Source organism: Nasonia vitripennis, chromosome 2, assembly GCF_009193385.2.
Source record: "Nasonia vitripennis strain AsymCx chromosome 2, Nvit_psr_1.1, whole genome shotgun sequence".
NCBI classification, from domain to species: Eukaryota; Metazoa; Arthropoda; class Insecta; order Hymenoptera; family Pteromalidae; genus Nasonia; species Nasonia vitripennis.
The window spans coordinates 23,857,752-23,882,896 of record NC_045758.1 but is presented as its reverse complement, the minus strand read 5'-3'; the positions used below and the strand labels follow the sequence as shown (position 1 = coordinate 23,882,896).

At 49.5% G+C, this 25,145-nt stretch overlaps 1 protein-coding gene across 1 annotated transcript in view; it reads left to right on the top strand.

Moving 5' to 3' along the window:
• The window catches only part of LOC100117159 (protein groucho), a 53,005-nt gene extending 28,246 nt beyond the window's left edge, over positions 1 to 24,759 (top strand). The window contains exons 4-11 of the mRNA XM_001601429.5: positions 2,138 to 2,182; positions 6,836 to 6,973; positions 14,004 to 14,283; positions 16,414 to 16,439; positions 20,386 to 20,529; positions 21,584 to 22,155; positions 22,280 to 23,159; positions 23,847 to 24,759. Of these exons, the coding sequence (XP_001601479.2) occupies positions 2,138 to 2,182; positions 6,836 to 6,973; positions 14,004 to 14,283; positions 16,414 to 16,439; positions 20,386 to 20,529; positions 21,584 to 22,155; positions 22,280 to 23,159; positions 23,847 to 23,954 (2,193 nt within the window). The 3' untranslated portion in view covers positions 23,955 to 24,759. The remainder of the gene's footprint in view (positions 1 to 2,137; positions 2,183 to 6,835; positions 6,974 to 14,003; positions 14,284 to 16,413; positions 16,440 to 20,385; positions 20,530 to 21,583; positions 22,156 to 22,279; positions 23,160 to 23,846) is intronic.
• Positions 24,760 to 25,145: the final 386 nt, after the last annotated feature.

The window sequence follows — 25,145 nt, the reverse complement described above, 5'->3', positions numbered from 1 at the left end:
TCGCAGGAGGAAGATTGGACTTGAGAAACGAGGCTTTTACTCCTCACTTTCGGGAACGTGTCAGCTTTCGGATTGGAAAAAATCGCTTCCATGTTGTCAAATCGCGATCGATAAACTTCTCACGGTATGAAATTACTCGACACGAGTTTCTCTTTCTCTCGAGCCATTATTAAAACGACCACTCGCGTTCGAATAAAAAATTAGTACACAGTGTTCAACTCAGCTTAAAAAAAATAATAATAACAGCAGCAGCAGTGGCGGCGGGCCATTAAAATTTATACAATATACGGTTCTCGCGTGTCCGCCTATACACACAGATACAGACACATAACCGATCGCATATTCCTCGCGGCGGGCATCTAATAGACAAACGCTCGGCTCGCGCGCTTTCTCGTCCGCTGCACCGACGAAATAATCAATCTCCAGCTCGCGCGCTCACGTGCACACGAAGTCGCGCGCACTCGCACGTCTCTCTCTCTCTCTCTCTCTCTCTCTCGCCGCGGCTGCAATTCGTTATTGTCGCCTCGTTTCGGACGGCGTTTTATTCTCCCCGCGCGCGAGCGCGAGAAAGGCCGCACGGCACGACAGAGAAGATTGATTGATGGATTTACGAAGACGGCAACTGTCGGAGTCGCTCTTTTTTCGGAGCTCGCGCGCAGAGAGGCGGAAAAGATTCGACGCTCGAGCTCGATTAAGGACCTGCTGTGTTACTCGGAGTTGAATTAAATCGCTCGTTGCGCAAAACAAATTGTTTACTTCATGGAGAACGGTGTATAATTGAGGGACGGGATGTACATACGAGAATTTCTAAGCGGGCAAGAAACGGGCCTCGCTCACGATTTCTTGGGCAATCCGACAAAGAATAACACGCGCCGAGCTCTCGTGTATGCGGGAGAGGGAGCTGAGAACGACCGGCTGACAGATTGAGATAGAAATTCCGCGGCAGTAGCTCTCAATAATGTACAAACGTCTCCCTCTTGAGATTCCCACTGCTCCTCCGCCAGCAGCATCGGCTTCTTCTCTCTCTGTCTCTCTCTCTCGGCGGCACACTTTAATTGACGCGAAGGCGACTAGTTTAAACGCGATTAATCACGATGCCGCGCGCGCGCGGGAGAGAGCGAGGAAGTCACCTAGTCGAAGATTTATCGGGTCGGAGCTACCAGCGGATTAAACTTGATTGCTTCTCTCCGCGACGCTAGCTCTTTCCTCCTCCTCCTCCTCTTCGCTCTCTACCTCGATCTTAATGCACGCGCGAGACGTAATGAATTACGCGATTTTCGAACAGCTTGCTCTAGGCTACTACTTGACGTTCGGCTGCTGTTGAAATCGAATTCGTATTTGCCTCGTTTATCAGACCGGCTCGCTAATATTCTTCCTTAAGAGAGAGAAAATTTTTTTCCCGATTCCGAGGCGACGTTTTATACGGAGCTGCAGGTCTCGTCGTCGCCGCCGCTGGGATGTTTACCAACGCGAAAACACGCCGAAATCGCTCCCTCACGTTTTCCAAATTCTCCCCTTGCGCGTATTATGGAGCTCGTTAATTCAAACTCTCTCTCTCTCTCTCTCTCTCTCTCTCTCTCTCTCTCTCTCTCTCTCTCACTTTCGCGTGCAGCGCTCGGAATAGTAACTTACTCACGGCGCAATCAATTCGGATTATTACCAGACTAATGGCCCATAAAATTAAGAACCTCGCTCCAACTCGGCGCCGAGAGCGATTTCTCTCTCTCGGTTGTTTTGGCCGATGGCGTGTAGCGGATGGCTTTCCTTCTTTCGCAATAACCGATTCCTTTTCATATAGATATATACACACAAGCGCCGCGTTATGCCGATAAGCTTTATCGGTGCGTCGTTTTACACCGGCTGCTGCTACCGCTTCCACTTTTAGTGCAAATGACTCTAGTACGCGTTCGTCTGTGTAATACGTAACGTTGATGGTTATGGTCGCGTTGCGTTTCTGGTGAATTTCCTTGTAACTCCCTCCCTCTCGTGATTTAATTGTATAAGGCTGTGAAATACCGCGGCGGGCATTCGGAGCGATGACGTTGGGCATACAACGCTTCGAAGTTATATGATTTATACGCTCGACTGTAAAACGAATCAGGGTAGTAATCGTAAAATTTTTCTTTCTCTGTTTCAGTACTACGAGATGTCCTACGGCCTCAACGTGGAAATGCACAAACAGGTAATTTGACTCAAAAGATAATCGTATGCTTTTTTGTTCCCATCATTAGAAAAATTCCCGGACAATGTTTACACAATCGCTGAAGCGATAAGACAACGGTTGCAGCGGTTTGTCAATTATACCAAAGCGAAGTCTTCCATCGTTTCTGTCAGTTGCGTTTACGTAACTTCACTTTTTCGAAATTCGCGCATTGTGTAGTTTCCCTCGAGAGCTAATAGAGGAAGTATATACTTCGTGTTGACGGAACGTGAGCTGCGATCGCGCGCATTACGAAATTGAAGGAAAATCAAAAGTCACGACGTCGCATCCGTCGAAAACAACGGAGAGAGGTCGAGTGAGCGACTGTAAAAACAAAAATAAGCATTACCAACATTTTCGATATACTCTCCGAAAATAAAGCAACAAACCCCCGCGAGAAGAAAAGCAAGCATAAATAACACGAAAATAAGCTTGAACTCTTTGGGAGAGAAAAAACAGCACACCAAGCACTCAACAGCTCGGCGCAAACAAAACACGAGCGAATCACTTTTCTCCCCTCCGCAAGCGAAACTTATTCCCGGTAATATAACTAGATTCCACGCTATATATACGTCGTCGTTCTCGCCTTCCGTCGTCGCTGCCAAATCTCTCTCTCTCTCTCTCTCTCTCGGCGGCGGCGATAACGCGCGCGCGGTAATTACTTTTACGAGGAGGATCAGGCGCACCTGCCACTTAGCGCCTGTAGGCAGCCGTAATCAAGCTGAGGGAGACTGGGCGAGTGGCCCGAATTGTGTTTCGCCGATTTTAGCCGGTTCGAGGATAGATTAATCGTCGCGTGCGTGAGTCGGTCGAAAATTCCGCGCTTTTGTTGTGCGTATGGGGTTCTTCGATGAGTTTGCGTTATTCGTCTACTCGGAGGGCGTGTTCTAATTAATTTCGGACTGCTGTTTGATCGAGCGAAGCTTGAAGAAGAACAGCAGCTGTTTTTGTTTCTGCGCGAGTAATGGCTGGTAAAAAATTGAACGATACTAAAAGCATACACCGCAGCGGTGTGATCTCCTTCTCTTCTTTTTCTCTCTCGGATCAATCTAAATCCAGCGCAGAGCCCGCAGCGGCGCGAAAATTGGCTTTCGATGAGCGTGTTTGCACTGGCGCCCCGTCATTTTTCCGTCAAAGCAATCTAACGGCCGCTGGTATATGTATTTTCGGTCGCGCCGTATATACGCGCTCCTTGTGTTTTTTCTTCTCCCGGATCGGGCGAAATCTATTATTATACGCTCTCGTCGGTTTCGGCATGGGGTCGCCACAAAAATGCCGAGCAAGGGGGATCGCGGCCGCCTCGTAAAGTGCTAAGAAAAATATGCGAGCGCGGACACCCGCGGGAGCCATTTTTAAACGAGAGTCGTATACAGTATGTATAACTCGAACGTGCGCACATAGTCGTAAAGTATTGTATTCCGAGAAGGGAGAGCGGATCTGTGTTAATAGGTTGGTTGTTGGGAAGATTTGTGGAAGTGTGAAAAAATTCGATTGCGCGTAACGCTCTTTTTCATCGCCGGCGAAGAATGTGAATCGGAAAAACATTTTGCCGTGACGTAGGTTGTCGTGATTGAAAACAAATTTTTAGCAGCTAAAAAATTAGCGTGCATAATCGATGGCTTGGCAGCGTGTGGTATATAAGAAAAGTTATTAACGTTCTAGACGTGGGTTATCGGAAGCATCTTCCAATCGATTGAGCAAAAATGTTAATGAGTCCCTTCGATGGATTTCGATTTGCATAATGCGCTCTCTCTCTCTCTCTCTCTGGGAATATGATAATATACAAGACACTCTCGAAAACCGATATAAAAAGCCTAGACCCAACGAAAAAAAAGAAGTCGTCTCATGAAAGTAGCACGTCAATGCTTACTACAGACGCGTGATTCACTTCGTCGGCGCGTCAACGCTTTTTCGTCTCTTCTTTCTTTTTCTCGCTCGTCAGCTGCTCTCGGTGTCTGCGGAAATGTTTGCTCAAGTCATTCGAGCGACGTGGCGGGCCTCCGAATTATCTCTCGGGTCTAATTAAAAGCTTCCGATTAAACGAAATTTTTGAGAAATTCCTCTGCAAACAGAGATAGAACACTTTCTTTCGATAATTAGAGTAATTATTATTAAGTAAAAGAATAATCGCGCACGTCAAGCCTCGTAAGAACACAATAAACGACGCCGTTGACTTAATAGAGCCGGCTAATGAGAAGCGCGATTAGACTCGCGGATTTCATTTTCCCCGCGAGCCTTGTACATACTGCCTGACGACGTCGAGGTGGAAAAAGTAACGAGGAGTGATTTTCGTTTTATAGCCGCAGCCGCGCGCGGAGGCCAGCTCTCACTCGATTGGCAATAATTAATGCGGATCGAGGCTGGAAATAATCAGAGGCTGCGAATAATAAAAGCTTTAATTTAACGACGCGATATGGATTTTTGCATGATTAATTTCACTTCAATCGACTCGAATGAATAATGCATGCGAATGAGCGCGAGAGCAGGGTATAATTAATCGCTGTTAGCTGCGCGCGAATAAAAATTCTGTAATTTTTGCGTGTTCCAAAAAAAAAACGAAAAGATAACGATCTCGTCGCCGAACGCTTTTTATCCTCGATTATTATTTAAACGTTCCGCTCTCGCCACTCGCAAAGAGCAGCGTACAAACAGACTCTTAGGAGACATCTCTCGAGTTGTGAAAAAAAAAGATGTATTCCAGTCTTCGCGCAAGAACCCGATGAATATTCAAAAACTCACAGCTCCATCGAGCGAACGGTGGAAAAAAAAGCATAAGCGCGCATGCCTACCGTTGAGCTTCATTAATCTTGTTAACAAGTCATTTCTATTTGCAAAAAGCATCGAGATTCGCACTCGCGACTCTTACACTTCTGTTTGCCGCTATTGCATCATGCGCACCTCGTCAGTTCCTCGCCGAGGCGATGAAATTGGCAGAAGAGCATAAAAAGCCGAAGAACACACACGCGCGAGCGCCTAGGCTATAACGCACATCAGGAAAAAATAAAAGAGAAGCGTCGTCGTGTGGACACACGGTTTTAACGCCTGCGCGCGAGTGAGTGCAAACATCGCGAGCTGCTCCTCCCTCCACCGAAATACAAGTGGGTCGAGTTTGTGTGCACATCCTTTGCGCTTCTTACGAAACGATACTCTGCGCTTGATACACAAAGCTTACAGAGCGGCATCAGTCTCATTACGGGAGGCAGTAGGCGATGAAACGCTTCTTTGTCCCGCGGACGCGATAAGCGTGTGTGTGCGCGCGAGAGTATGTTGTATGGCTCGCGTGTGTAGGAGAGAGTTATCAGCTCGGGGCATCGGGCGGCGGGCGGTTTTCGCCAATAATCGCACTTAACGAGGCCACTCTAACGAGAGGAAATTGGCCGCTGGCTTATCTCGGAGCGGCCGCGCGCGCGGGAGAGGCGATGCTATAAACTGGGGGGATATAACGCTGCTGCTGCTTGCTGGGCGCCTACGCTCGATCGCCACCTACTCCGGCTCTGGTCTGCTGCTCTCACTCTGTGCGGTTCTCGCCTAGGGGAAGACGGAATCGCGAGATTTACTACTGATACAGAGATTGGCTCTGATGTATGTTTCGCGTTCGTTTCCTAACTGACGCATTAAAGTTCGAATATATTTGGTTTGATTAAATTCCTGGCGCGTATAGGTGTCAATAAAAAAAACCAGGGGTACGTGGAAAGCGGCATATAAAACGTGAAAATTTCCATGAGAATCGAAAAGTTGTATCAGCGCAGCCCGGAAAAAGATATATGTTTATACACACAAGCCACGCCTCGCGTGTACATGCGCGGTATGTAAACGCTCGTGAAATAAACGTTTCGCGTGTATGTATAGTGCGCCGCTGATGCGGAGGCGATTTCACTAGCTAGCGCTTGCTCGCGTGTTTTCTTTGGAATACTTACAGCATCGCGCGCGCGCTTATTCGGCCGACGAGCGTTAAAGAGATTTCCGCACTTCGTTATGGCGATATTTTCGCCGCGCGTTGATGTGGTTGAGAGCATTAGCGCGAATGATGAATGAACGATCCTATTATCCAAACACAATCACAAATTCTCTCTCTGTACCTTCCAAGTATCACGTACACACATCGCGTTTTATTATTCCGAAGCACGCGGACGGGAGGATTTTGCGATGCGCGCCGATCATCGATCGCACGTCTCGAATGTTTATTGACTCGTCGATGTACGAGCGCCGCCGGAAGTGTCTCGTTGTACTTTTATCTCTCTTCCTTGACGTCAGAAGTGCCGCTACTGCAGTAAGCAGACTTTGCTGTGAGTGTATGCGCGAGGAATCGTTAGGTGGTTCTTTTTTGTCGAGCGAGTGAATGCACCGGCTTTGTGTACGTTGCTGTGTGATTGATCGTTTTCACGCGTACTCTTGGTTGATAAGGTATTTTATTGGTTTGGTGAGTCGCGATCGTTTATAATAGAGGCGCGTGAAGGAATGTTAAAAAGATTGTTTTGAAGTATTCGTAGTGCGCAATCTAGCAGATTTTTTTGAAAGCTTAACTTTCTACAAATAAAATGATTGTGTAGCACGTTCAAAATATTGACATCCTTACATTTGCACGATTATAAGTTATATGATTTTAAATCGTTTTTCTTCTTCTTCTTCTTTCAGACGGAAATATCGAAAAGACTCAATGCCATTATTGCGCAAATACTGCCGTTCCTGTCGCAGGAGCATCAGCAGCAAGTGGCCACAGCCGTCGACAGGGCGAAGCAGGTCACCATGACGGAGCTCAACTCGATAGTCGGGGTAAGTTTGCTCTCTCGCGCACACCAGCTGTGCACGGATTTATAACGATGTTTGTATTTGCTCGGCATGAAAAGCGCCAGCGGAAATATACGACTGCGACGCGCGTGTCCCAAGAAAATACGCGTATAATATTCAAAATAAAGCCGTACCTTCCCTATCTCCGTATTCGCATCGAAATTCAGATCGACGTGTAATAAAAATCAGTTCGAAGCCTGCGATATCGTAAAAAACCTCCCTCGCGGAAAATAAAAAAAAAAGATAACGCGCGAGAAAATATCGACGTTTTCCTCTCTCGCTCCCCCTTTGCGCCAAGACCTGTCGGCGGGTGCGACTTCCGCGGGCGCTTCATGAAAGATTCATTTATTCAAATGCACCGCACCTGCACACACGCACGCGCGCGTTCCCTGTATAATAACGAGAGCGGAGAAAGAGATAAAAAAATGAAATTACTTCGGCTCGTATAAATCGACGGACACACGCGATTAGCCGCTCGGCGCGCGTTAATTTGTATTTGGCACGCGCTAACTGGCACGTTCGCCCGTATAACAATGATTATCAATCGATCCACGCGCTAGGAGCTGCCGCGATGCCACTTAGGGATCTCCGATGTCCGTTTCCGGTTCGACGAGCTTGCGCGGCGGGACGCTTTGAATTTTTGAACGCCGATCGTCGTTTTGAATTTTTTAATGCCCGCATGAATATGGCAACATATTCGCGTGGGTGTAATTCAGTGCTCGTAAAAGCGTACGTGGATTATTATAAAAATAAAATGTTCTATTGTATAGCCGAGCCGTTATATGAAAGCCGAAATTGGATCGATCAATTATGAAAATAAATATATAAGCCAGTTATATTTGGCGATTACGAGCACGAGAGTGCGAGGCTGAAAAAGAGGAATTATTTGCACGAAATCCGCAAACTCGCGCAGAGCCGGAAATATAAAGCAAAAACGTGTACTAATTCATTCATCACTCCCGTTTCGTCATCCTCTCTCAGCAGCCTCATTTTCCGCGAGCGGACTTATTTCGCTGAGCTCTCTCTCTCTCTCTCTCTCTCTCTCTCTTTCTCTCTCTCTCTCTCTCTCTCTCTCTCTCTCTCTCTTTCTCTCTCTCTCTCTCTCTCTCTCTTTCTCTCTCTCTCTCTCTCTCTCTCTCTCTCTCTCTCTCTCTCTCTCTCTCTCTCTCTCTCGACCGAATTACGGTACATAGCAGCGGCGGCGGCCGCGCTCGAGCGATAAGCAGCAGCGAAATTGGCATTCAGCCGTCGTGGCTCGCATAATTGAGTTCCGAGTTGCTTCTCGACAGACACGACGGGAATAATTCCGTCGCGCTCGTTTCGTCCCTCTCTCTCTCTCTCTCTCGTTCCATCCCGTATACAGCACTTCCTCTTTACCGAGGGTATACAGCGCGAGCGAGAGAGCTTTATTAGACGCGCGCGCGTGTATAATGCGCTCCTGGCTGCGCTGAGTGTATCGATGAGACGGCGAGGCGCGACGTGTTTGGATTTTGATGAGGCCGAGTCTTCCGCTGCTCTTTGATTTTCCCACCTTTTCGTTTCGCCGAAAAAGTATGCAAACGTATGAATTTAGAACGTATAAAAATCGATGAAACGGCGGTAGCGTACCAATAAACTCGAAAATCATCATCCCCGCCGAGGCTGTTAGAAAAAAGCCACGATATCTATCTCGTTTCGAAACGCACTCGTATAACCCCAACAGCCGCACAGCTGGATTCATTTATTCACGCGGCGCTCGGTTTCGAAGAATTTAGCACCGAGCGCGCGGGCCTTTTGACCGACGAGCGGCGGCTTATCGCCGCGTTAAATCTGCTGCTCCAGGCGCGCGCGATCGAATTTCCGAGGCTGATGGGGAAACGCGCGGTACACGCGATATGTGCTATACGCGAGCGCCGATCTTTGATTTTATTAATGAATTTCGAAACGACCGCGCGCTTCCGACGGCGATAATGCGATATTGTCTTTTTTGCGGCGCAGCGTTGCCGAGCGATCATTACGATGATGATGATGATGATGTTTAGTGGGCTTTTACGCCCGGATTATTTCACGGCTGACGGGGTGCATTAGCGCGTTGATTTTTGAGCGAAATTGTGGACTCTCGGTGAAACGAAATGATATGGGTAACCGCAATTATAAGATGATTTGATTATCGCGCGACAGCTGTGTCGAAAGGACCCTTATACCTGATGGAATCCTCGAAGAGTATACAGTAAGTTATGATTTCACGCAATTACACGTAAAGTAACCGTATCTCCTTCACTCCTTGCATTATGACGAGGAATTCAATTAGCGATCGTTACTTATCTGCTGGCCGCGATCGCGTATAATTACACACTGGACACTCGTGTCGAGTTTTCAGAAAAACTTGTGATTTGTGAACATAGCAGCCGCGCTTTACTCAGTGTTTTTACAAGCGCGCGAGAAACAAACTACTCCGACGGCAGCAAACGTCGCTGCAGCTGGCTAAACAAAGTCCGAACGAATCTCTCGTCTAATGACTCTATCACGAGATGCGCGATGCAGTGCCAAGGTGTCGCTGATGGCTTTAAATATAAACGAAAATCTCGACGGCTTTGAATCCGAGTTCAGCGAGCCGTGAGAGCATCGTCGTCGTCGCATGTAACACGTACCCAGCTGCATAGAGAGCAGCGGCTGCGAAGCCAGTGTATGCACTAGCTCTCTCTCTCTCTCTCTCTCTCTCTCTCTCTCTCTCTCTCTCTCTCTCTCTCTCTGTCGTGTAAGCGCAGCCTACAACACGAGAGAGCGTAAGACGGAAGCGCTGTCGGCATTCCGCGAACACGTGCGCAGCCCGTAATATAGGCCGGGATTACGCGCTGCTGCTACACGTGTCGGACTCACTGCATTATGCTGCGCGCGCGAGAGCTGCTCTCCGGTCCCCGAGTGCCGCATCATCGCTTGGTTTACGCGCCTGTGTTACGTTCGCTACGTTTGACTTTATGCCGGATTAGTGTACGCGGAGAGTTTTCGAGAGTCGGAATTCTCTTCGGAGGGAAGAATCCGAGAGGAGTGAAATAGCGCAGGGAAAATAGTGTGTGTAGCGGTAGAAGAGGGGGATTTCAGCGAGGGACGGAAGCTCATGAATATGCATTACTGGGTAAACAGGGCTTGAATCAATATTTCGTTTAATAACACACTCCGGCGGCGGCTTATTCGTCAGCCCGACGTAGTTTCCAAGCTTAGCTCGCGGCGGCAGTTGTCTCCTATACCGCGCCTACTCTCGGAAGTGTATGTACAGGTATAGGTCTCTATATGTGCTTCATCACGACCCCTATACAACCATCCAACTTTCTCCACCTTCGTCACCTGCTGCTCGCGAGCTTCGTGCGAGCTTTCCAATAGCTCACTTTGTCTTTGTAGGAATTTCACCCCCCGTCTATAATGGAGCTCTATAATCATACCGAGTATTTCGCGGCTACACTAATACAATATAATCATACACGTATATAGAGCTGCCGTAAAAGTCAATACCTATTTCCGGGAGTAACGTACTTATCCTCTCTCTCTCTCTCTCTCTCTCTCTCTCTCTCTCTCTCTCGCCCGACAACGACTCGATCAAAGCATCGGGTTCCCCCTTCTGACCTCGGTTTGTTTTTATCATTAATTACAAAGCCTCGCCCCACATTTCTCCCCCTCCGACTGTATACCCTCTCTCCATTGTTGTACAATATCTCATCGCCGCTCTCCCCGCGTCGTCCACCTATTCAATTCAGCCACCTTTTCTATATCGCACGCGCGCGTTATAGCGACCCCCTCCGTTACATTACATAGATCAGGGGTGCGATCCCGCACGCGAGTCGCACCTTTGCCCGCGCACATATATCCGCAGAGAGATTCTCGGCCAGGTATACATGCGCAGCTTATACACATCGCGCGTTCTCCCCCCCCCCCCCCCATCCGTATTATTCACGGCGCGTTAAGTTTCGTTTGGGGCTATTACGCTTTTTCCTGCACGCGCTGATGTCGCCGTCGCGAGAATACCAATGCGCGGCAGCCCCCGACGATTATTTGTTTTCCCTTCGCTTGGCCCTGCTGCTCGGCTTTTTCCCCCCGCTGCGACAGACGCCGGATTCGTGTAATGAGTCACTGCCCGGTCGGGGGCTCTAGTGGAAATTGGAGACGAGCGAGCGAGCGTGGGTACATGAGTTATTTTAGCCCGAGAGAGCGGAGTAAGAGAGAAAGCGAGGGAGAGAAAGAGAGAGAGAGAGAGGGACGACGCAGATGCGGTGGGCGCGACGACAAGAAACTTATTCCAAGAGTCGTTTGTTTCTTTCTCGGGATTAGCTTATTTGCCAGGTCGTTAGAGCTCTCGACCTCGTAAATATTGGGACGACGAGTGTGTATGTGTCCCTGAAAAAAGAAGCGCTGAGCAAAGTTTCACAGTCAAAAATACGCTTGCACACTCGTCTCTAATATCACGTATAGCGTGCAGGAGAAGCCATTTCCTCTCTCGGGGGAAAATCTCGTCGGCAACACAGCTCCCGGAACGAAAGCCACACTCTCTGCAGCGCGAAACCCGAAACTCAATTTCGCAGCAGCCCATAAGTGCGCCCGATTGTCCGGACGCGCTCGGCTGAGCGCACAGAAAGGATCATCGAATCCGCCGCGCCGAGGCAAAAGTACAAGGGGCTGCAGCAGCAGCTGCACAGGGCGCCGGAGCTCGAATAAAGCCGACTCTCTATCTCTTCTAGCGGGCGCGCACACATGAGCGTAATAAAACCCTCGACCTCGCTTCATCCTCTGCAAGCGAATTACGGGCTTGTCCGTGTGTGCGGATACACGTGTATAGCTCGGGGCCCCGCGTCTACACACGTGCATAATCGGGCGCGTGTGTTGCGGATATTTCATTCAAGGGCCACTTTTTTGGCCGGGTCTGAAGGACTTGATGGGTTTGTTCGGAGGTGGTTTCTCTTTCGAGGGGCAGATTGAGGGGCAAGTTTTCGGGAATCGCATTGAATCGTACAAGCCCAAAGAAATAAACTATTGATTTCGTTCTCGTGCTAGGAATCTCGTGTGTAATGTAGGCGCGCATATTATTATTTCGAGCCGTATACACAGTACGCCGTCGTGTCAAATGACTGGAAAGTGTGTACATTCGCTTTTTCAGACTTGCAAATGAAGACATTGCGCACAGAGCGAACGCGTTCGGAAGCGCTGCTCGGGGAATAAAAACGTGCACCACCGGTGAGAATACATTTTCGTACTAAAATTTATACAACCATACATTATCCGCGACTCTGTTTGCACTGACTCCACCACATCGGACAAAAAATCCGCGCGCGACAATAAAACATAAAGCCACCCTCTCTCGAGTCTCTCCCGATACTAATAATCCATCCTTGATTCACTGCACAGAACGACGACCGAGGCTCTTGAACACTTAATTTTTTTTTCGCTCTCGACGTACACGCGCGCGCATACAATTCCACAGGCTGTTACCCGCTAGGCCGACTCGGCAACGAAACTACCTACAGGGGGGGCCGTGCCCCCTATCGCATCGCCACCACCCATATGCGGATTCGCCTAAACGCTTAAGTGAAATCCGCGATAAGCGGGATGGCGCATACATATATATCCGTGCGAGCGCGCGTAACGAGTTTATCGTTTGTCACACGGACGCACGCGGCGACACATGCGTGTGTACGTATGTACGCGCTGGCAACAGTAGCCGCTTTCATACGTATACGTAGGGGGACACCCGCCGAGCCAGCGAGGGTTTCACGCCTCGACGAATCGAGATTGTATATAATGTACGCGTAGTAGGCAAAAGAGAGAGAGAGAGAGAAGCAATCCCTTCGCGTTGATTTTCTCTCTCTCTCTCTCTCTCCGCTGCTTTTTCTCTTTTTTCTCTGCGCCGCGTGTGTTATGTGCGCGAGAGGGGGGCCCCGGAGCGAGCTGTATAAGCCTGAAAAAGGGGGCAGCGTCTGAGGTCGTTCGTAACAGATTAGGGCGGCGTGCACGGATAATTTACGAGCTCAGCTTTTTTCTTATTTTCTCTAGAGTGAGCGCGTGCGTGTCGCCCCTCGACGACGACGACGACTGCTTCTTTCCACCTCGATATCCCGGAACGTATTTTATATCTATTTTTATGGGGCAAATTGCAAGCGAGCAAATGCGTCATCTCGTCGGACGCTGTGCTGTGCGTGACCGGCTGCGGAATTGCGAATTAAGAAATTTTTCGAAAAAGCTCATCACCATGAAAATGCGCTCAGAAATCCCCGCGGTGGGAAAAAAGTCTCGAGACTCGCGTAATTCCAAAGCAGCCGTAAATGGATTTCGCCTCTCGCGCGTATAACGGAGAAAGAAGAGAGTCTGCTGCTGCAGCGAGTTAAAAAAGAGGCGACTCTCTGAAAAGAGCTCGGCGCATATATAATTAGCTTACACGGGCCAGAAAGAGAAGAGAGAGAGAGAGAGAGAGAGAGAGAGAGAGTGGCTTTAAATCAACAGTAGCTCTCAATTTACACCTCGAAATACGCTGCCGAGAGAAACTTCCTGCCTTAAGTGATTGCGCGCGCATTTTGCCGCGCGAGAGCGAGTAGGTATTCCACCGACGTCTCTCGCGTTCTGCGAAACTTTCTTCTCTCTCTCACTCACTCTCTCGCCAGTAGTCGTCGTCTTAGTCATCCGGTGCGGGGGCCTCCATTATGTATTCCGACGGCGTACGACTAGCTCTCGCGCGTCGACGACGACGATCCGAAGAGAGGGAGAGAGGAGAACGATTTGTAAACTCGCTCTACGTGCGATGGAAGCTGCTCTCGCCCGTTTTCATCCGCGGGAGTATTCTCGTCGTGCAGCGGGAGAGAGAAAAGGAAATAAGGCGATTCGGAAAATCTCGAGGAGAAAAATACGCTGAGGGAGGATTTTCGCGCGGCGAATCGCTGCTGACGTTCTATCTTCTTGATTTCCACGCGCTTCGAGCTTTTTATTCGAACACTGCAGATGTTTGTTTTGACGTGCGAGTGTAATCTAATCGAGGATTTTCCTTTCTCTGTTTCAGCAACAACGCCCGGACATTCCTCGACTGCTGCAGCAGATGCAGGTCCAGCAGCTACCGCCAGGAGCAGCTATCGGTCCACACCCTGGAATGCCTGGTCTACCAGCTCTGGGTCCAGCGGCTGGACTTCCGGTACCCACGTCGGCATCAGCCCTCTTGGGCTTGGGACTGACACCCGGAGCCCCACCGACCCCGGGAAGCACGAGCTCGCATCCGCTATCGATGCTCAGTAAACCGGAACTGCACCGCAACAGCCAGCCCGATGACGCCAAGAGCAACGGAGGTAAGGATCTTCATATCATTTTTTTTTTATTAAAATTCACCCAAAAAATCCTATAGAAACAGAAACGAAAGTTGAGCTCGGACTGGGACGAAAAATCGCGTTACACCGGATCCCAAGAGTTTTAAAAATCTAATTTCCCGAACGTCAAAAGCCGCTGCAGTATCGCGTGTAAATAACGCACGATCTGACACAGAGAGCGGAGCTATCAAAGCCGTACAGCCGTCCCGTAAAAAAGCCGGCGCAACAACTTTTTTCATTCCGTTCGGTTCCGAAACTCGCCGCGCGCGATACACCGCTCGTATACAGCTGGAGCCTATGACTCGTGATTCCGAGGGCTGCTGCAACTATAGCCGTCGAGAAATGCAAATTTTCGTCGCATAAAGAACGAGCAATAATCCGCTCTCCGCAATTTCACATTTCACACGAAGCCAAACAAAAAATCCAGCCCTGATACGCAAGTCAGAGAGTGAGCGACCAGCAGACGCGTAAAAATAATTGAGATAGCTCTGCCGCGTGTTGTTATTTTTTTTTCGCGTGTTCGCCCTCACCCTCATAATCTCGTTGCGTCGATCTCGACGCGCTGCATTTACAAGCGATTGCGCCCGGGAAAGTCGTATTTTTACCCCCGCGTTATACACGCTCTTTTTAATACCCGAGAGCGCGCGGCCCACGCTTTATAGCCCGCGTCATCCGAAAAAAGCTGGCCTTCGTACATCGACGGCGAAATGGAATTTCGCAAACTGCAGAATTTTTTTCGTTCGTTCTCGGAACGGCTCGATAATTAATCGGGTATCTCTCTGGCGTCGCTGCAGCGATGCAAATAACGCGAGCCTGTTCCTCGCTGCGAGGTGATTCTCTTTCGCGCGTGGTATACGAGAGACATGGAGTTTTGCTCTTTTTTCGCACCTGCGCGTACGAGCTTTTTCCCGTCATTTTTGTCCCGGCCAGTGCGTGTTTCTCACTGGATTTTTTTCCTCGGCGCGGAGCTTTGTTCGGCCACGCTTAGATTGAATCGCTCGTTGTTCGCGCTCGGCTCTCCCTATACACCGTATACGCGTGTGCAAAAATAAGGAAGACGTTTTTTGCGCTGTTTGAGATCGAAATTAGAAAAAATTTCAAACAGTTTCGAGCGCGGGGAGATTTTTCAATTAAATCCCTCGCGGTATGCTATACCGAGGCTGTTCATTAATAAAAATAATCCACGTCGTTTGCCTTAGTAGATTTCGCTCCGTCGGAAAAAAGCAGAAGAGAATCTCGTTTCGCCTCTGAAATATTCGCAGCCGCACATAGGCGAGCTTTTTCGCTGATACTTCGCTGTACTACTTTGTAGAGACGAAGCGTTTGATCCCTTTGGGTCGAGGCTCGGCTTTGTAAAAACGAAGATGCAAGAGTATGTACACACGTCAAACGTAAACTGTAGCAGCAGCGAGGCACAGAGCAGCGCGGGGTGGTGAAAGGGAGACGAAGATAGCGCGCTTGCTGCTGAGAATTTTCAAAGCCCTGTCTCTCTCTCTCTCTCTCTCTCTCTCTCTCGCTCTCTCTCTCTCTCTCTCGCTCTCTCTCTCTCTCTCTCTCTCTCTCTCGCTCTCTCTCTCTCTCTCTCTCGCTCTCTCTCTCTCTCTCTCTCTGCGGGTATATCCGCTTTCAGCGTGTTTGCTACAGCCGCGTGTTATACGGCGGACAGCGTCGGGGTCGGTTTTGAGGCAAAAGCTCGCGCAAGCACATAAATATGCATGAAGATCATTTATACCGGTTCGCGTTTGTCCCCGTCTCTCTCTTGCTCCAGCGCTGCATGCGACGTTATTAACATTCTATCGGCGCACTTTCGTCCTGTGCAGCTCACGCGTGTGTGTGTGTATACTTTCCTCGTCTCTCTTCGCGCATACACGCGCACGCGAGCTTTTTTTCCGTGTTTTTCCCCGGTTTTTTTTCAAAGGGGCTCGAGACCGCGTGCTAGAGAATATAGAAGGGAGTAATTCTACCTAAATCAAATTTTTTTTCACGAGCGAAAAGCTACGCTGTTTCGCTCGCGCTTCCGCCCACCCCAGCTCGACGGTTTTATATATATATACGTGAAGAGACTAATTTTTGCACGGAATATAACCTGGTGTTTTTTCTGCTCTGTTTCAGGACTCAGCTCGGCCGAGGAGAGACACGTGAGTGTATAAATAAATAACATTTTTCATGCAATTTTCAGCAGCTGCTGCGCGTCTGGCTCCGCGTATTAGCGCGTATACAAGCGCTGTGCAGCTGGAATACATTATAAACGCGGTTTATATCGGCGAGGTTTTATTTTCAAGAGAAAAAAATTTCGTTCGCTCACCGTAGCGACAACCGAGCCGGCGCAGTGTTACTACGCGTTATTAAAATATTTCTCATCCTGGTTTTGTATATCATTCTACCAACACTACAACTGTGAGCATATAGGGATTCCATACATCACCGGCTCAACGACCTGCAAAAACCCTCGATAAATAATATATTCAAGCGAGCGCGAAGGACTCGTTTCGGTGACGCGTAAAGATTCATTTTTCACTCTTCGAACCGTATCAGCAATGCTAAGGCTCTTGCTATCGCATAAATCTTATGGCACGCCTATAAAAGGCTCACTCGCGTGCTTTACACAGAGAGCCTCGGTAATTATCCTTATTCCATTTCCGCGAATCCACTGAATTCCAGCTACAGCGACCGATTTCCCGGCGAACCGGGAGTACACGTGCGCGAGAAGAACAAAGCACGCGCGCATACGCGAGGCTAAAAAGGAGCGAGATAGAGAGGAGCACATACTACATCGCCGCGCGCGTGCGCGCGAGAGTATTACAGGTTTGCGCGGAGCCTGTAATCATCGCGGGACCGCGAAACGCCCATCGACGCCCTCTCTCATTCCTTGCCATCGGCTCTCTTTCTCTATTTTCCCCGTCCTCGAGGCCTTTTTCTTCCTCTTCTTCATCCTCGCTCGTCTCCTCGCGCTGATATCTCCTCCCGCGCGCTTCTCTTTATTCCGGCCGTGTGTGCACCTCCTATATATGTATCTCGGGCTCTGTAATCATGCGTCAGAGAACGACGCGCAGGCTTGCGCTCTTTGCTTTCGCTTATTGTCTCGCTCTTCGCGGCTGCCCTCTCATTTTCGGGGATGTATTGTGCCGCTGTCCCGTCTCCTACGCGTTCATTACACGTTTATGGACGAATTTGTATTGAAAGCGCTTGTCCTTCTCATTCGTGTCTACCTAATATATATCGAATTTCTTTTTCGACATCGAAAACCAATCGAGCTTCCATTCGATATGTACAAGCTGACGCGGCAATTTTTCCCTCCGCGTTTTACACTGCGCACATCCGCATACAAGGCGGAGAGGGGCGCCAGTACAAATGCGCGTATCGGAATATATTTCAGCGCGCGCCGGCGATAAATTCGAAATTTGCGGCACGCGGACGTAAAAATCCACTGCTGTATGTACCGCTATATAGTATACAGCAACGCGCTCGCGACGTAAATCCGCCATTGTTCGGCAGCCAGACCGCATCCTGCCGCAGAGGGCAAACTCGACAAAAAAAATCCGTTAAACCGATCGTCGTAGTCGCACCTCACGGGCATTCCATATTTTTTCGCGGCGGCGACCATTCACGCCCACGTTTCGCTGTGTGTGTGTGTATCGCCAGAATTCCATTATGCCCCATTACCGGCCGCGCGGGCGCGGGCAGACACGCTTTCGAGGCTCTTTGTTTATTCGCCGGTCCCTCGCCGGGAGAATCCCGGGCCTCCGAGAAAAAAGAAGCATAACCCTTTCTTTTTCTCGTCTCGCTGGCGCGCCATATTTCTTTCTCGTTTCGGGCCTCCGTCTGCCGAGGCTCACGGGTGTGCTGTGTATACATATACGCTTTTTACGCGCGATCTTTCCAAGATTCCCGACGCTTTCGCCAAATTGGACGCTGAAAAAGCAGATTTCCTGCAACCGACGCGCGAGCGCGATGCTCATCGCGATGCAGAAACCGGTTTTTTCAATTTCGCTTCATCTACGCTGAAAAAAGACTTTCAAGATTCGACTATATCCGTCGCAGGATTACGCGCGTACAGTGCGGGTATTTCAGAAAACCGTGTTGTTGCTTTTATCCCGACGATCTCGACTTTCTTGAAAAAACGCGGAATAAAAGGTGGCTCGAAAAGGAAGTGTACACGAGAGCGCAGCCGAATTGAGCACGAAACCGAAATGCACCTCCTCTCGCCGTGTGGCTACCGGAGGTCGAGAGCGAGCCACCGCTATGCTCTGCGGCTTCGTTTTATTTGCTTGCTTTTCTTCTCTCCCTCTCTTACGCGCGCGGCAATTTTCTCACGAACCTCGGGTTGTTCCTTTTTCGCAGCTCTGATGCTCGATCCCTCTCTTCTCGCCAAATGGAGACTTTAAGCCGGCGAGTACAAATTACCCCGCGCTTTATGCACTTTCGGCGCTACTGCAATCAGCTCGCGCGTAAGCTAGCCCTTTTCCGTCGGTGTACCGTACACCGTCAGCGGTTTCGCTTGCTTTATTCTAACTGAATTATTCTCGTGTACGCTGGAGTCGCTTTGTTTCCGTATTCTCGCGCGGTCGTCCCGAGATTTCAAATCTCTTATTACGCAATTTCGGTTTGATACCGAGCGCCGACTCATCTTCATTGAAAAAGCGAGCGGATCTGTAATTCTCCGTCCGTTCACCTACAGCAGCATATACAGACTCCCACACACGCGGTGCTCGTCCCACAATTTATCAATGACGAGCGGCGGCGGCAATCGAGAGAAATCGCCACTCGACATGATGCCCACTTTATAACGTCGCCGCTTCGTTACGTTCGATTACGCTCGAAACGCGCGCGGCGTTGCTGTGCTGCTATACATACACCTTGCCATCATCATGCGCGTATATTCTATTATATAGAGTTTACACACCCACGCGTACATGCATCAGAGCGAGGCGAGAATAGAAATAGCGTTGATTGGATTGCTTTCAACGCTGGACGCCAGCGCGAGCGCGCGCAAAACGACAGCCCGGAGAGAAACGAGTATACAGTGTGTTGTGTCCGCAATAATTAGCGGGGGATCCTCGAGAGTGGATTTCGCGCCCGATCGAATTCGCCGATGCGAAAGTACATTTTAATGCCGACAGGTTTAAAGAGTGCGTTCGTCTGTGCATCGCAGCTTTTTTCCTCGTTGCATCGCCAGAGAGCACGGCTCGTTGAATGGCGCCGATTAATTTCAACGTCATCGCCGTGTTTATGTGCTCGTCGACGTGGCTCTCGTTTTCCCGACTGCATTTTTGCCGCTCGCCCCCTCGCTTCGCATGCGATTCGATGAAATCTGCCGCGATGACTGTCACTTCGTTTAACGGTGCGTATACGCGCTCGCTCGCGGATGTGGCACTTTTTTCAGTATGTCAGAGTGGCTCTGAAATGATAGTGGGAATTTCGCGGAATTTTATTTCTGGTCGACTGCGTAAATAACGTGGATTAGGATAGAGCTTGTTTGCAGGATTGTTCATTGCGGGATTTCGCGGAACGGAACTGCGTGTTACAGTGCGCAGTGAAAAAAAGAGCGGTTGCTTCCGTTAAAACGACAAGGAAAAAAAAGAGGAATCGACCGACTGATTCCAGCCCCCATCCACAGCTCTCTCACTCTCGCTCGGCTAATTAAACGCGAACCCAACCGCGCACTGTCTCGCCGCACAGCGCTTCGAAAGGTTTTAACGTCAGCTCTCGAGTGATCGATGGAGCCTGTATCTCTCGAAAACGACGCGACGTCATGGTCCACCCTATTTTTCCACGCTTAACCATACCTACACCCCAAACCCCGCAGCAATCATCGCTCGTACACATAGCCTCTCTCTCGCTCTCTCTCTCTCTCTCTCTCTCTCTCTCTCTCTCTCTCTCTCTCGAGTGTAATCCTACTCCCGTATACACACACAGCGATATGTTTGCGCTATAAGGTTTTCTGCGCAGCGCGTGAAACTTTAGATTAAAGTTTGCTGCATAGCCGGAGCCAGGCGTGCACGTGCATGCACTGCTTATATAGATATATTGTATTGCGTATTCGAGGCGCATATCGAAAGTGTAAATATACGTATCTGCTTACAGAGGAGCTCGATATCGCCCGGCGAAAAGTATATCAGACCGCGCTCGCCGCAAGAGTCGCATCACGGCCACCACACGCAGAACCATCACGACCATCCGATTCACATCAAGAAGATGAAGAAGGAGCAGGACAAGGACCTCGGACACGTAAGTCTATAGACATATTTTTCTCTCTCTTCAATTTCGACGAGCGAAAATTTGATTATGGCGAATCGCTACAAAGCGCGAAACTACTTTTCGATTAGAAAGCCGGCCCAAGAAAGTTGGAGACGGCAGCGCGAACTCACTTAGCAGTAACGTTCCTCCAACGGTAGTTGACAGACTTTTGCGCCGAGACACATCGCGCTCTGCACTAGCGTCTCATCGTCTCTCCGCGGAAATTTGCCTCGTCGCATATAATGACACTGGAGCGAGCGAAGCGCAAAGTTACATCGCGTCGAGGAATGAATTAAAATCCTCGAGAGCTCGCGCGGGCGCAAACTTCGTCGCTCCGCGCGCGCGCGCATATCTAATTCTAATCAGCGAGATTGTAGGGAGCGAAGCCGCGAAAGCCAGGCATCTCTCGCGCGGAAAGCAATTTGGATAATGAAGCCCGGACACGAAATGTACTGTGTGTAACTTTGCGGCGCTGAATATGTTATCTCGAGTTAGTTCTTCCTAGCCGCGCACGAAAGAGATTCCAGCTCGGTGTAATATGTATACTTTGTGTGCGGTTCCGAGAGGTATATAGCGCACGCAGCTTCTTGGCGAGCGCGGTAGCTTCTGTTCCGCCGAATGGGATAGGAGCTGCTGCAAGACCTTTGAAGTTTCGAGGACTTTATTCAAAGGAAACCGCGGAGATACAGCCACAAAGAGGCCCACATCTCCTTACCGGAGTGGTGCTTAAGTCTCGTTTCCCCGGACTCGTCTTCATGAACCTTTTTTTCTTCTCCTTTGCTCTGCGGCTTCTTCGCGTTGCTCGTCGATCCCTGCGCGGATATTATATTTGGCGTGAAATCCTCTCGAGAGTCGGCCGTGACGCGGCGTTATGAGAATGAACGTGAAAAGCCACGTTTGCTCGACGTCTTGAGCACAAACCTCCTTCTCAATCAGTTCGTCCCTCCTTTCAATCTCGACGCAAAAAAGAAGACGAATCTTCGCGTGTATTAGTTTGTTATTCGGTAAAAAATAAACGTTCCTTCCTTTCTCGAAACTTGAACAGAGCGACGGTGAGAAGAGCGACCAAGATCTAGTGGTCGACGACGCCAGTGATTGCCCAACGAGTCCCGCGGTGAATGGCACCACCTCGCCTCGCGAAAACGGCATCGACAAACTCGGAGTCTCAGCCTTGGGCAGTAGCAGCAACAGCAACGGCAACGGCAACAATGGCACGACCAAGAAGGATCTGCCCCCGCACTCGCCGCGAAGCAGTACCAGCAGTAACGCCAGTACTCCTTCGGCCAAGAAGATGGAGGAGCGTGAAAAGGCCACGACACCCATTTCCAAGCCGCTGACTCCAACCTCAGCGCCGTCAAACTCTCTCAAACCTTCCGCGTCGAGCAAAGCTGGACCTCTTCAAGGACCACCGCCACCGGGCAGCGTACCTGGAGCCTACCCGGCGCATTACCCACCTGGACCACTTCACCACCTGCCACCTGGATCGCAACATCCTGCGCACGTCGAACTGATGGGCTACAACGGTTACGCTGCGCCTAGGGCGCCACCTACATTGCCGCAGCAGTTGTACGATGCCCACAGAGTCATGGGCGTTGGCTCTGTACCTGGTGGAAAACCGTAAGTTTGTTTCAGATTCGTCCACCCACACACACATACACACACATTCCCCTCACCAAAAAGTCATACACGATTATCTGAATGAACTGCGAAAAATCAACACCATATTCCTTCAAATTTACAGAGCTTACAGCTTTCACGTATCCAACGACAACGTAATGGTACCAGTGCCCTTTCCTCCCGATGCCTTGATCGGCGCCGGTATCCCTCGACACGCGCGTCAAATCAACACCCTGACCCACGGCGAAGTCGTCTGCGCCGTCACGATCTCGAACCCCACCAAATACGTGTACACCGGTGGCAAAGGCTGTGTCAAAGTCTGGGACATAAGCCAGCCCGGCGGAAGCAGCGCCAAACCAGTCTCGCAACTCGACTGCCTGCAGCGAGACAACTACATCAGATCGGTCAAGCTCCTGCCGGACGGAAGGACACTGATCGTCGGTGGCGAGGCCAGTCAGTTGAGCATCTGGGACCTGGCGAGTCCAACGCCACGAATCAAGGCGGAACTGACATCCTCTGCGCCGGCCTGCTACGCTCTGGCGATATCCCCAGACTCGAAGGTCTGCTTCAGTTGCTGCAGCGATGGCAACATCGCCGTCTGGGATCTGCACAACCAGACCCTCGTCAGGCAGTTCCAGGGCCACACCGACGGTGCGTCCTGCATCGACATCTCAGCCGACGGCACGAAACTATGGACCGGTGGCCTCGACAACACGGTCAGATCGTGGGATCTGAGGGAGGGCAGACAACTCCAGCAGCACGACTTCTCGTCGCAGATCTTCTCGCTGGGCTACTGTCCGACCGGCGAATGGCTGGCCGTGGGTATGGAGAACTCCAACGTCGAGGTACTGCACGCCACGAAGCCCGACAAGTACCAGCTTCACCTGCACGAGTCCTGCGTATTGTCGCTGAGATTCGCATCGTGCGGCAAGTGGTTCGTCTCCACGGGCAAGGACAACCTGCTCAACGCCTGGCGCACGCCTTACGGAGCCTCGATATTCCAGGTGAGCAACTTTACGATCACTGCGTCGCTCCTGAGAGCGTTAAATGTTTTACGAGCGGGACTACTATCTGCCGGGATTGCCTTTTGCGCGCCAAGAGAGAGAGAGAGAGAGAGAGAGAGAGAGAGAGAGAGAGAGCCAAGGCCATCCTGGAAGCGCACGTCCTTTATTTTCCTTCTTCACAGCGCGAGCGAGCTATCTTCTTCCTTTTACTCTTTCTTTAGCTCTTGGTGCTTGCTCGCGTGCTTGTTCGCTACTTTCGTCGCTTTATTGCGACGGGTTTTTATTGCCCCCGTTTGCATTCATTGCGAAGGGATTGTTTTTTTCCTGCTTCGCTCGAGCTTCTCGAAGCTGTGTCGTTACACGATACCGCCGCGCGGCGAAATAATTCATTAGATTGCTTTGAAAAATTTCAAAAACAGGTCTCGACATGCATTAATTCGCCTCGCGTGTTTCCACTACTGCATCGGGCAATTTACGATCCTATATTCGTATAGATTCGTTATGAATCTTTGACACGTTCGTGGCTTCTCAACTAAAAGAATTTTAACGTCCCATCCAAAAGTACGAAAAAGTCCAATCGATTGTGAGCCAAGCCACTCCTCAGTGGCCGCACTCGCGCACTTGAAAATCGTTTTATCGATAGTGTCTTTAACGTCCATTACGTCCTTTCTCTTTGGTTCTTTGCAGTCGAAGGAGTCGTCCTCGGTGCTTAGCTGCGACATTTCGGCGGACGACAAGTACATCGTTACCGGCTCCGGCGACAAGAAGGCCACCGTCTACGAGGTCATATACTGAAGGAACCACAGCAGCAGCAGTCGTAGAAATCGCACCAGCCACAGCACTCGGGACGACCGAGTTTGAGAGACACGGATCGGAGTGTGCAGCAGCAGCAGCAGTCTTGCGCGCACTCGCGTAAGAAGGAGAAGAGAAACATTTCACACACGTACACGTCGTACACCGCGTACCTATCCGCGAGAGTACCGTAAGTCCCTTGTAAATAATGTGTCGTCGATATTATTCCATTGAATGCATTACACATACACGCGTTATCATCTAGTAGAGATTAAGGAGATAAAGAGCATTATTGTTGTTGTTATTTTGGCGAGAACGAGAGGAATCTTTTCGCAGACGAGCGCGACGGTCAATATTGGAATATTGGAAAGGTATATCTATATAGAATTGACGCGTTGATTGACTTTTTTGATAATTTATTGTTGCGAGAGAATGAGAAAAAGAAGCACGTGCATCGACGTCATTGCGGAAAGCGACAAATCCTCGCGCTCTTTCGCAGCTTGTATAAAAGTAAAGGATAAAGTCGTGAACAGCAGCACACGTACGCGCAATTCGCTGTAACGAGTTTCGCTCCCTTTGAGAGCTCAGATTTTAGACGTACGTAACATTGATTATTTACATTCTAGTAAGCAAACTGCAATCTCGTATAAGAATTTTAAAGCGACCAGACTCTTTACAGTGAGGATAGAAACACAAAGTCCCACACACACACACACACACACGCGCGCGCGCGCGCGCACATTAACACGTATACACAGAACCACAAACATTCAGTCATTCTCGATATATATATATATATATATATATATATATATATATATATATATATATATATATATATATATATATATATATATATATAAAGAACATAGTACGAGCACAGCTCTCGCGTCCATTCTTCTTGTATGTACATTTTGTATATAGCTTTTAACGTCTTAGGTACATACCGTCATATTTTTCTACGTGCCCTCCCCTTACTGCCCCTCTATATGTGCCCTCTATACCGACACGACTCAAGAGTACGTTTGTAGCGAGGAGTCTGTGAGAGACACAGGCGAGCTGGTGAAGCGAGAACATTTTTCTTTTCGATCATCCTATATGATTAAAAATATTATAGAACGGTGATGATAAATATATTATATTATATGCATAAGCAACCTTTGTAAATATTATGTCGAATCGTATATATGTAAA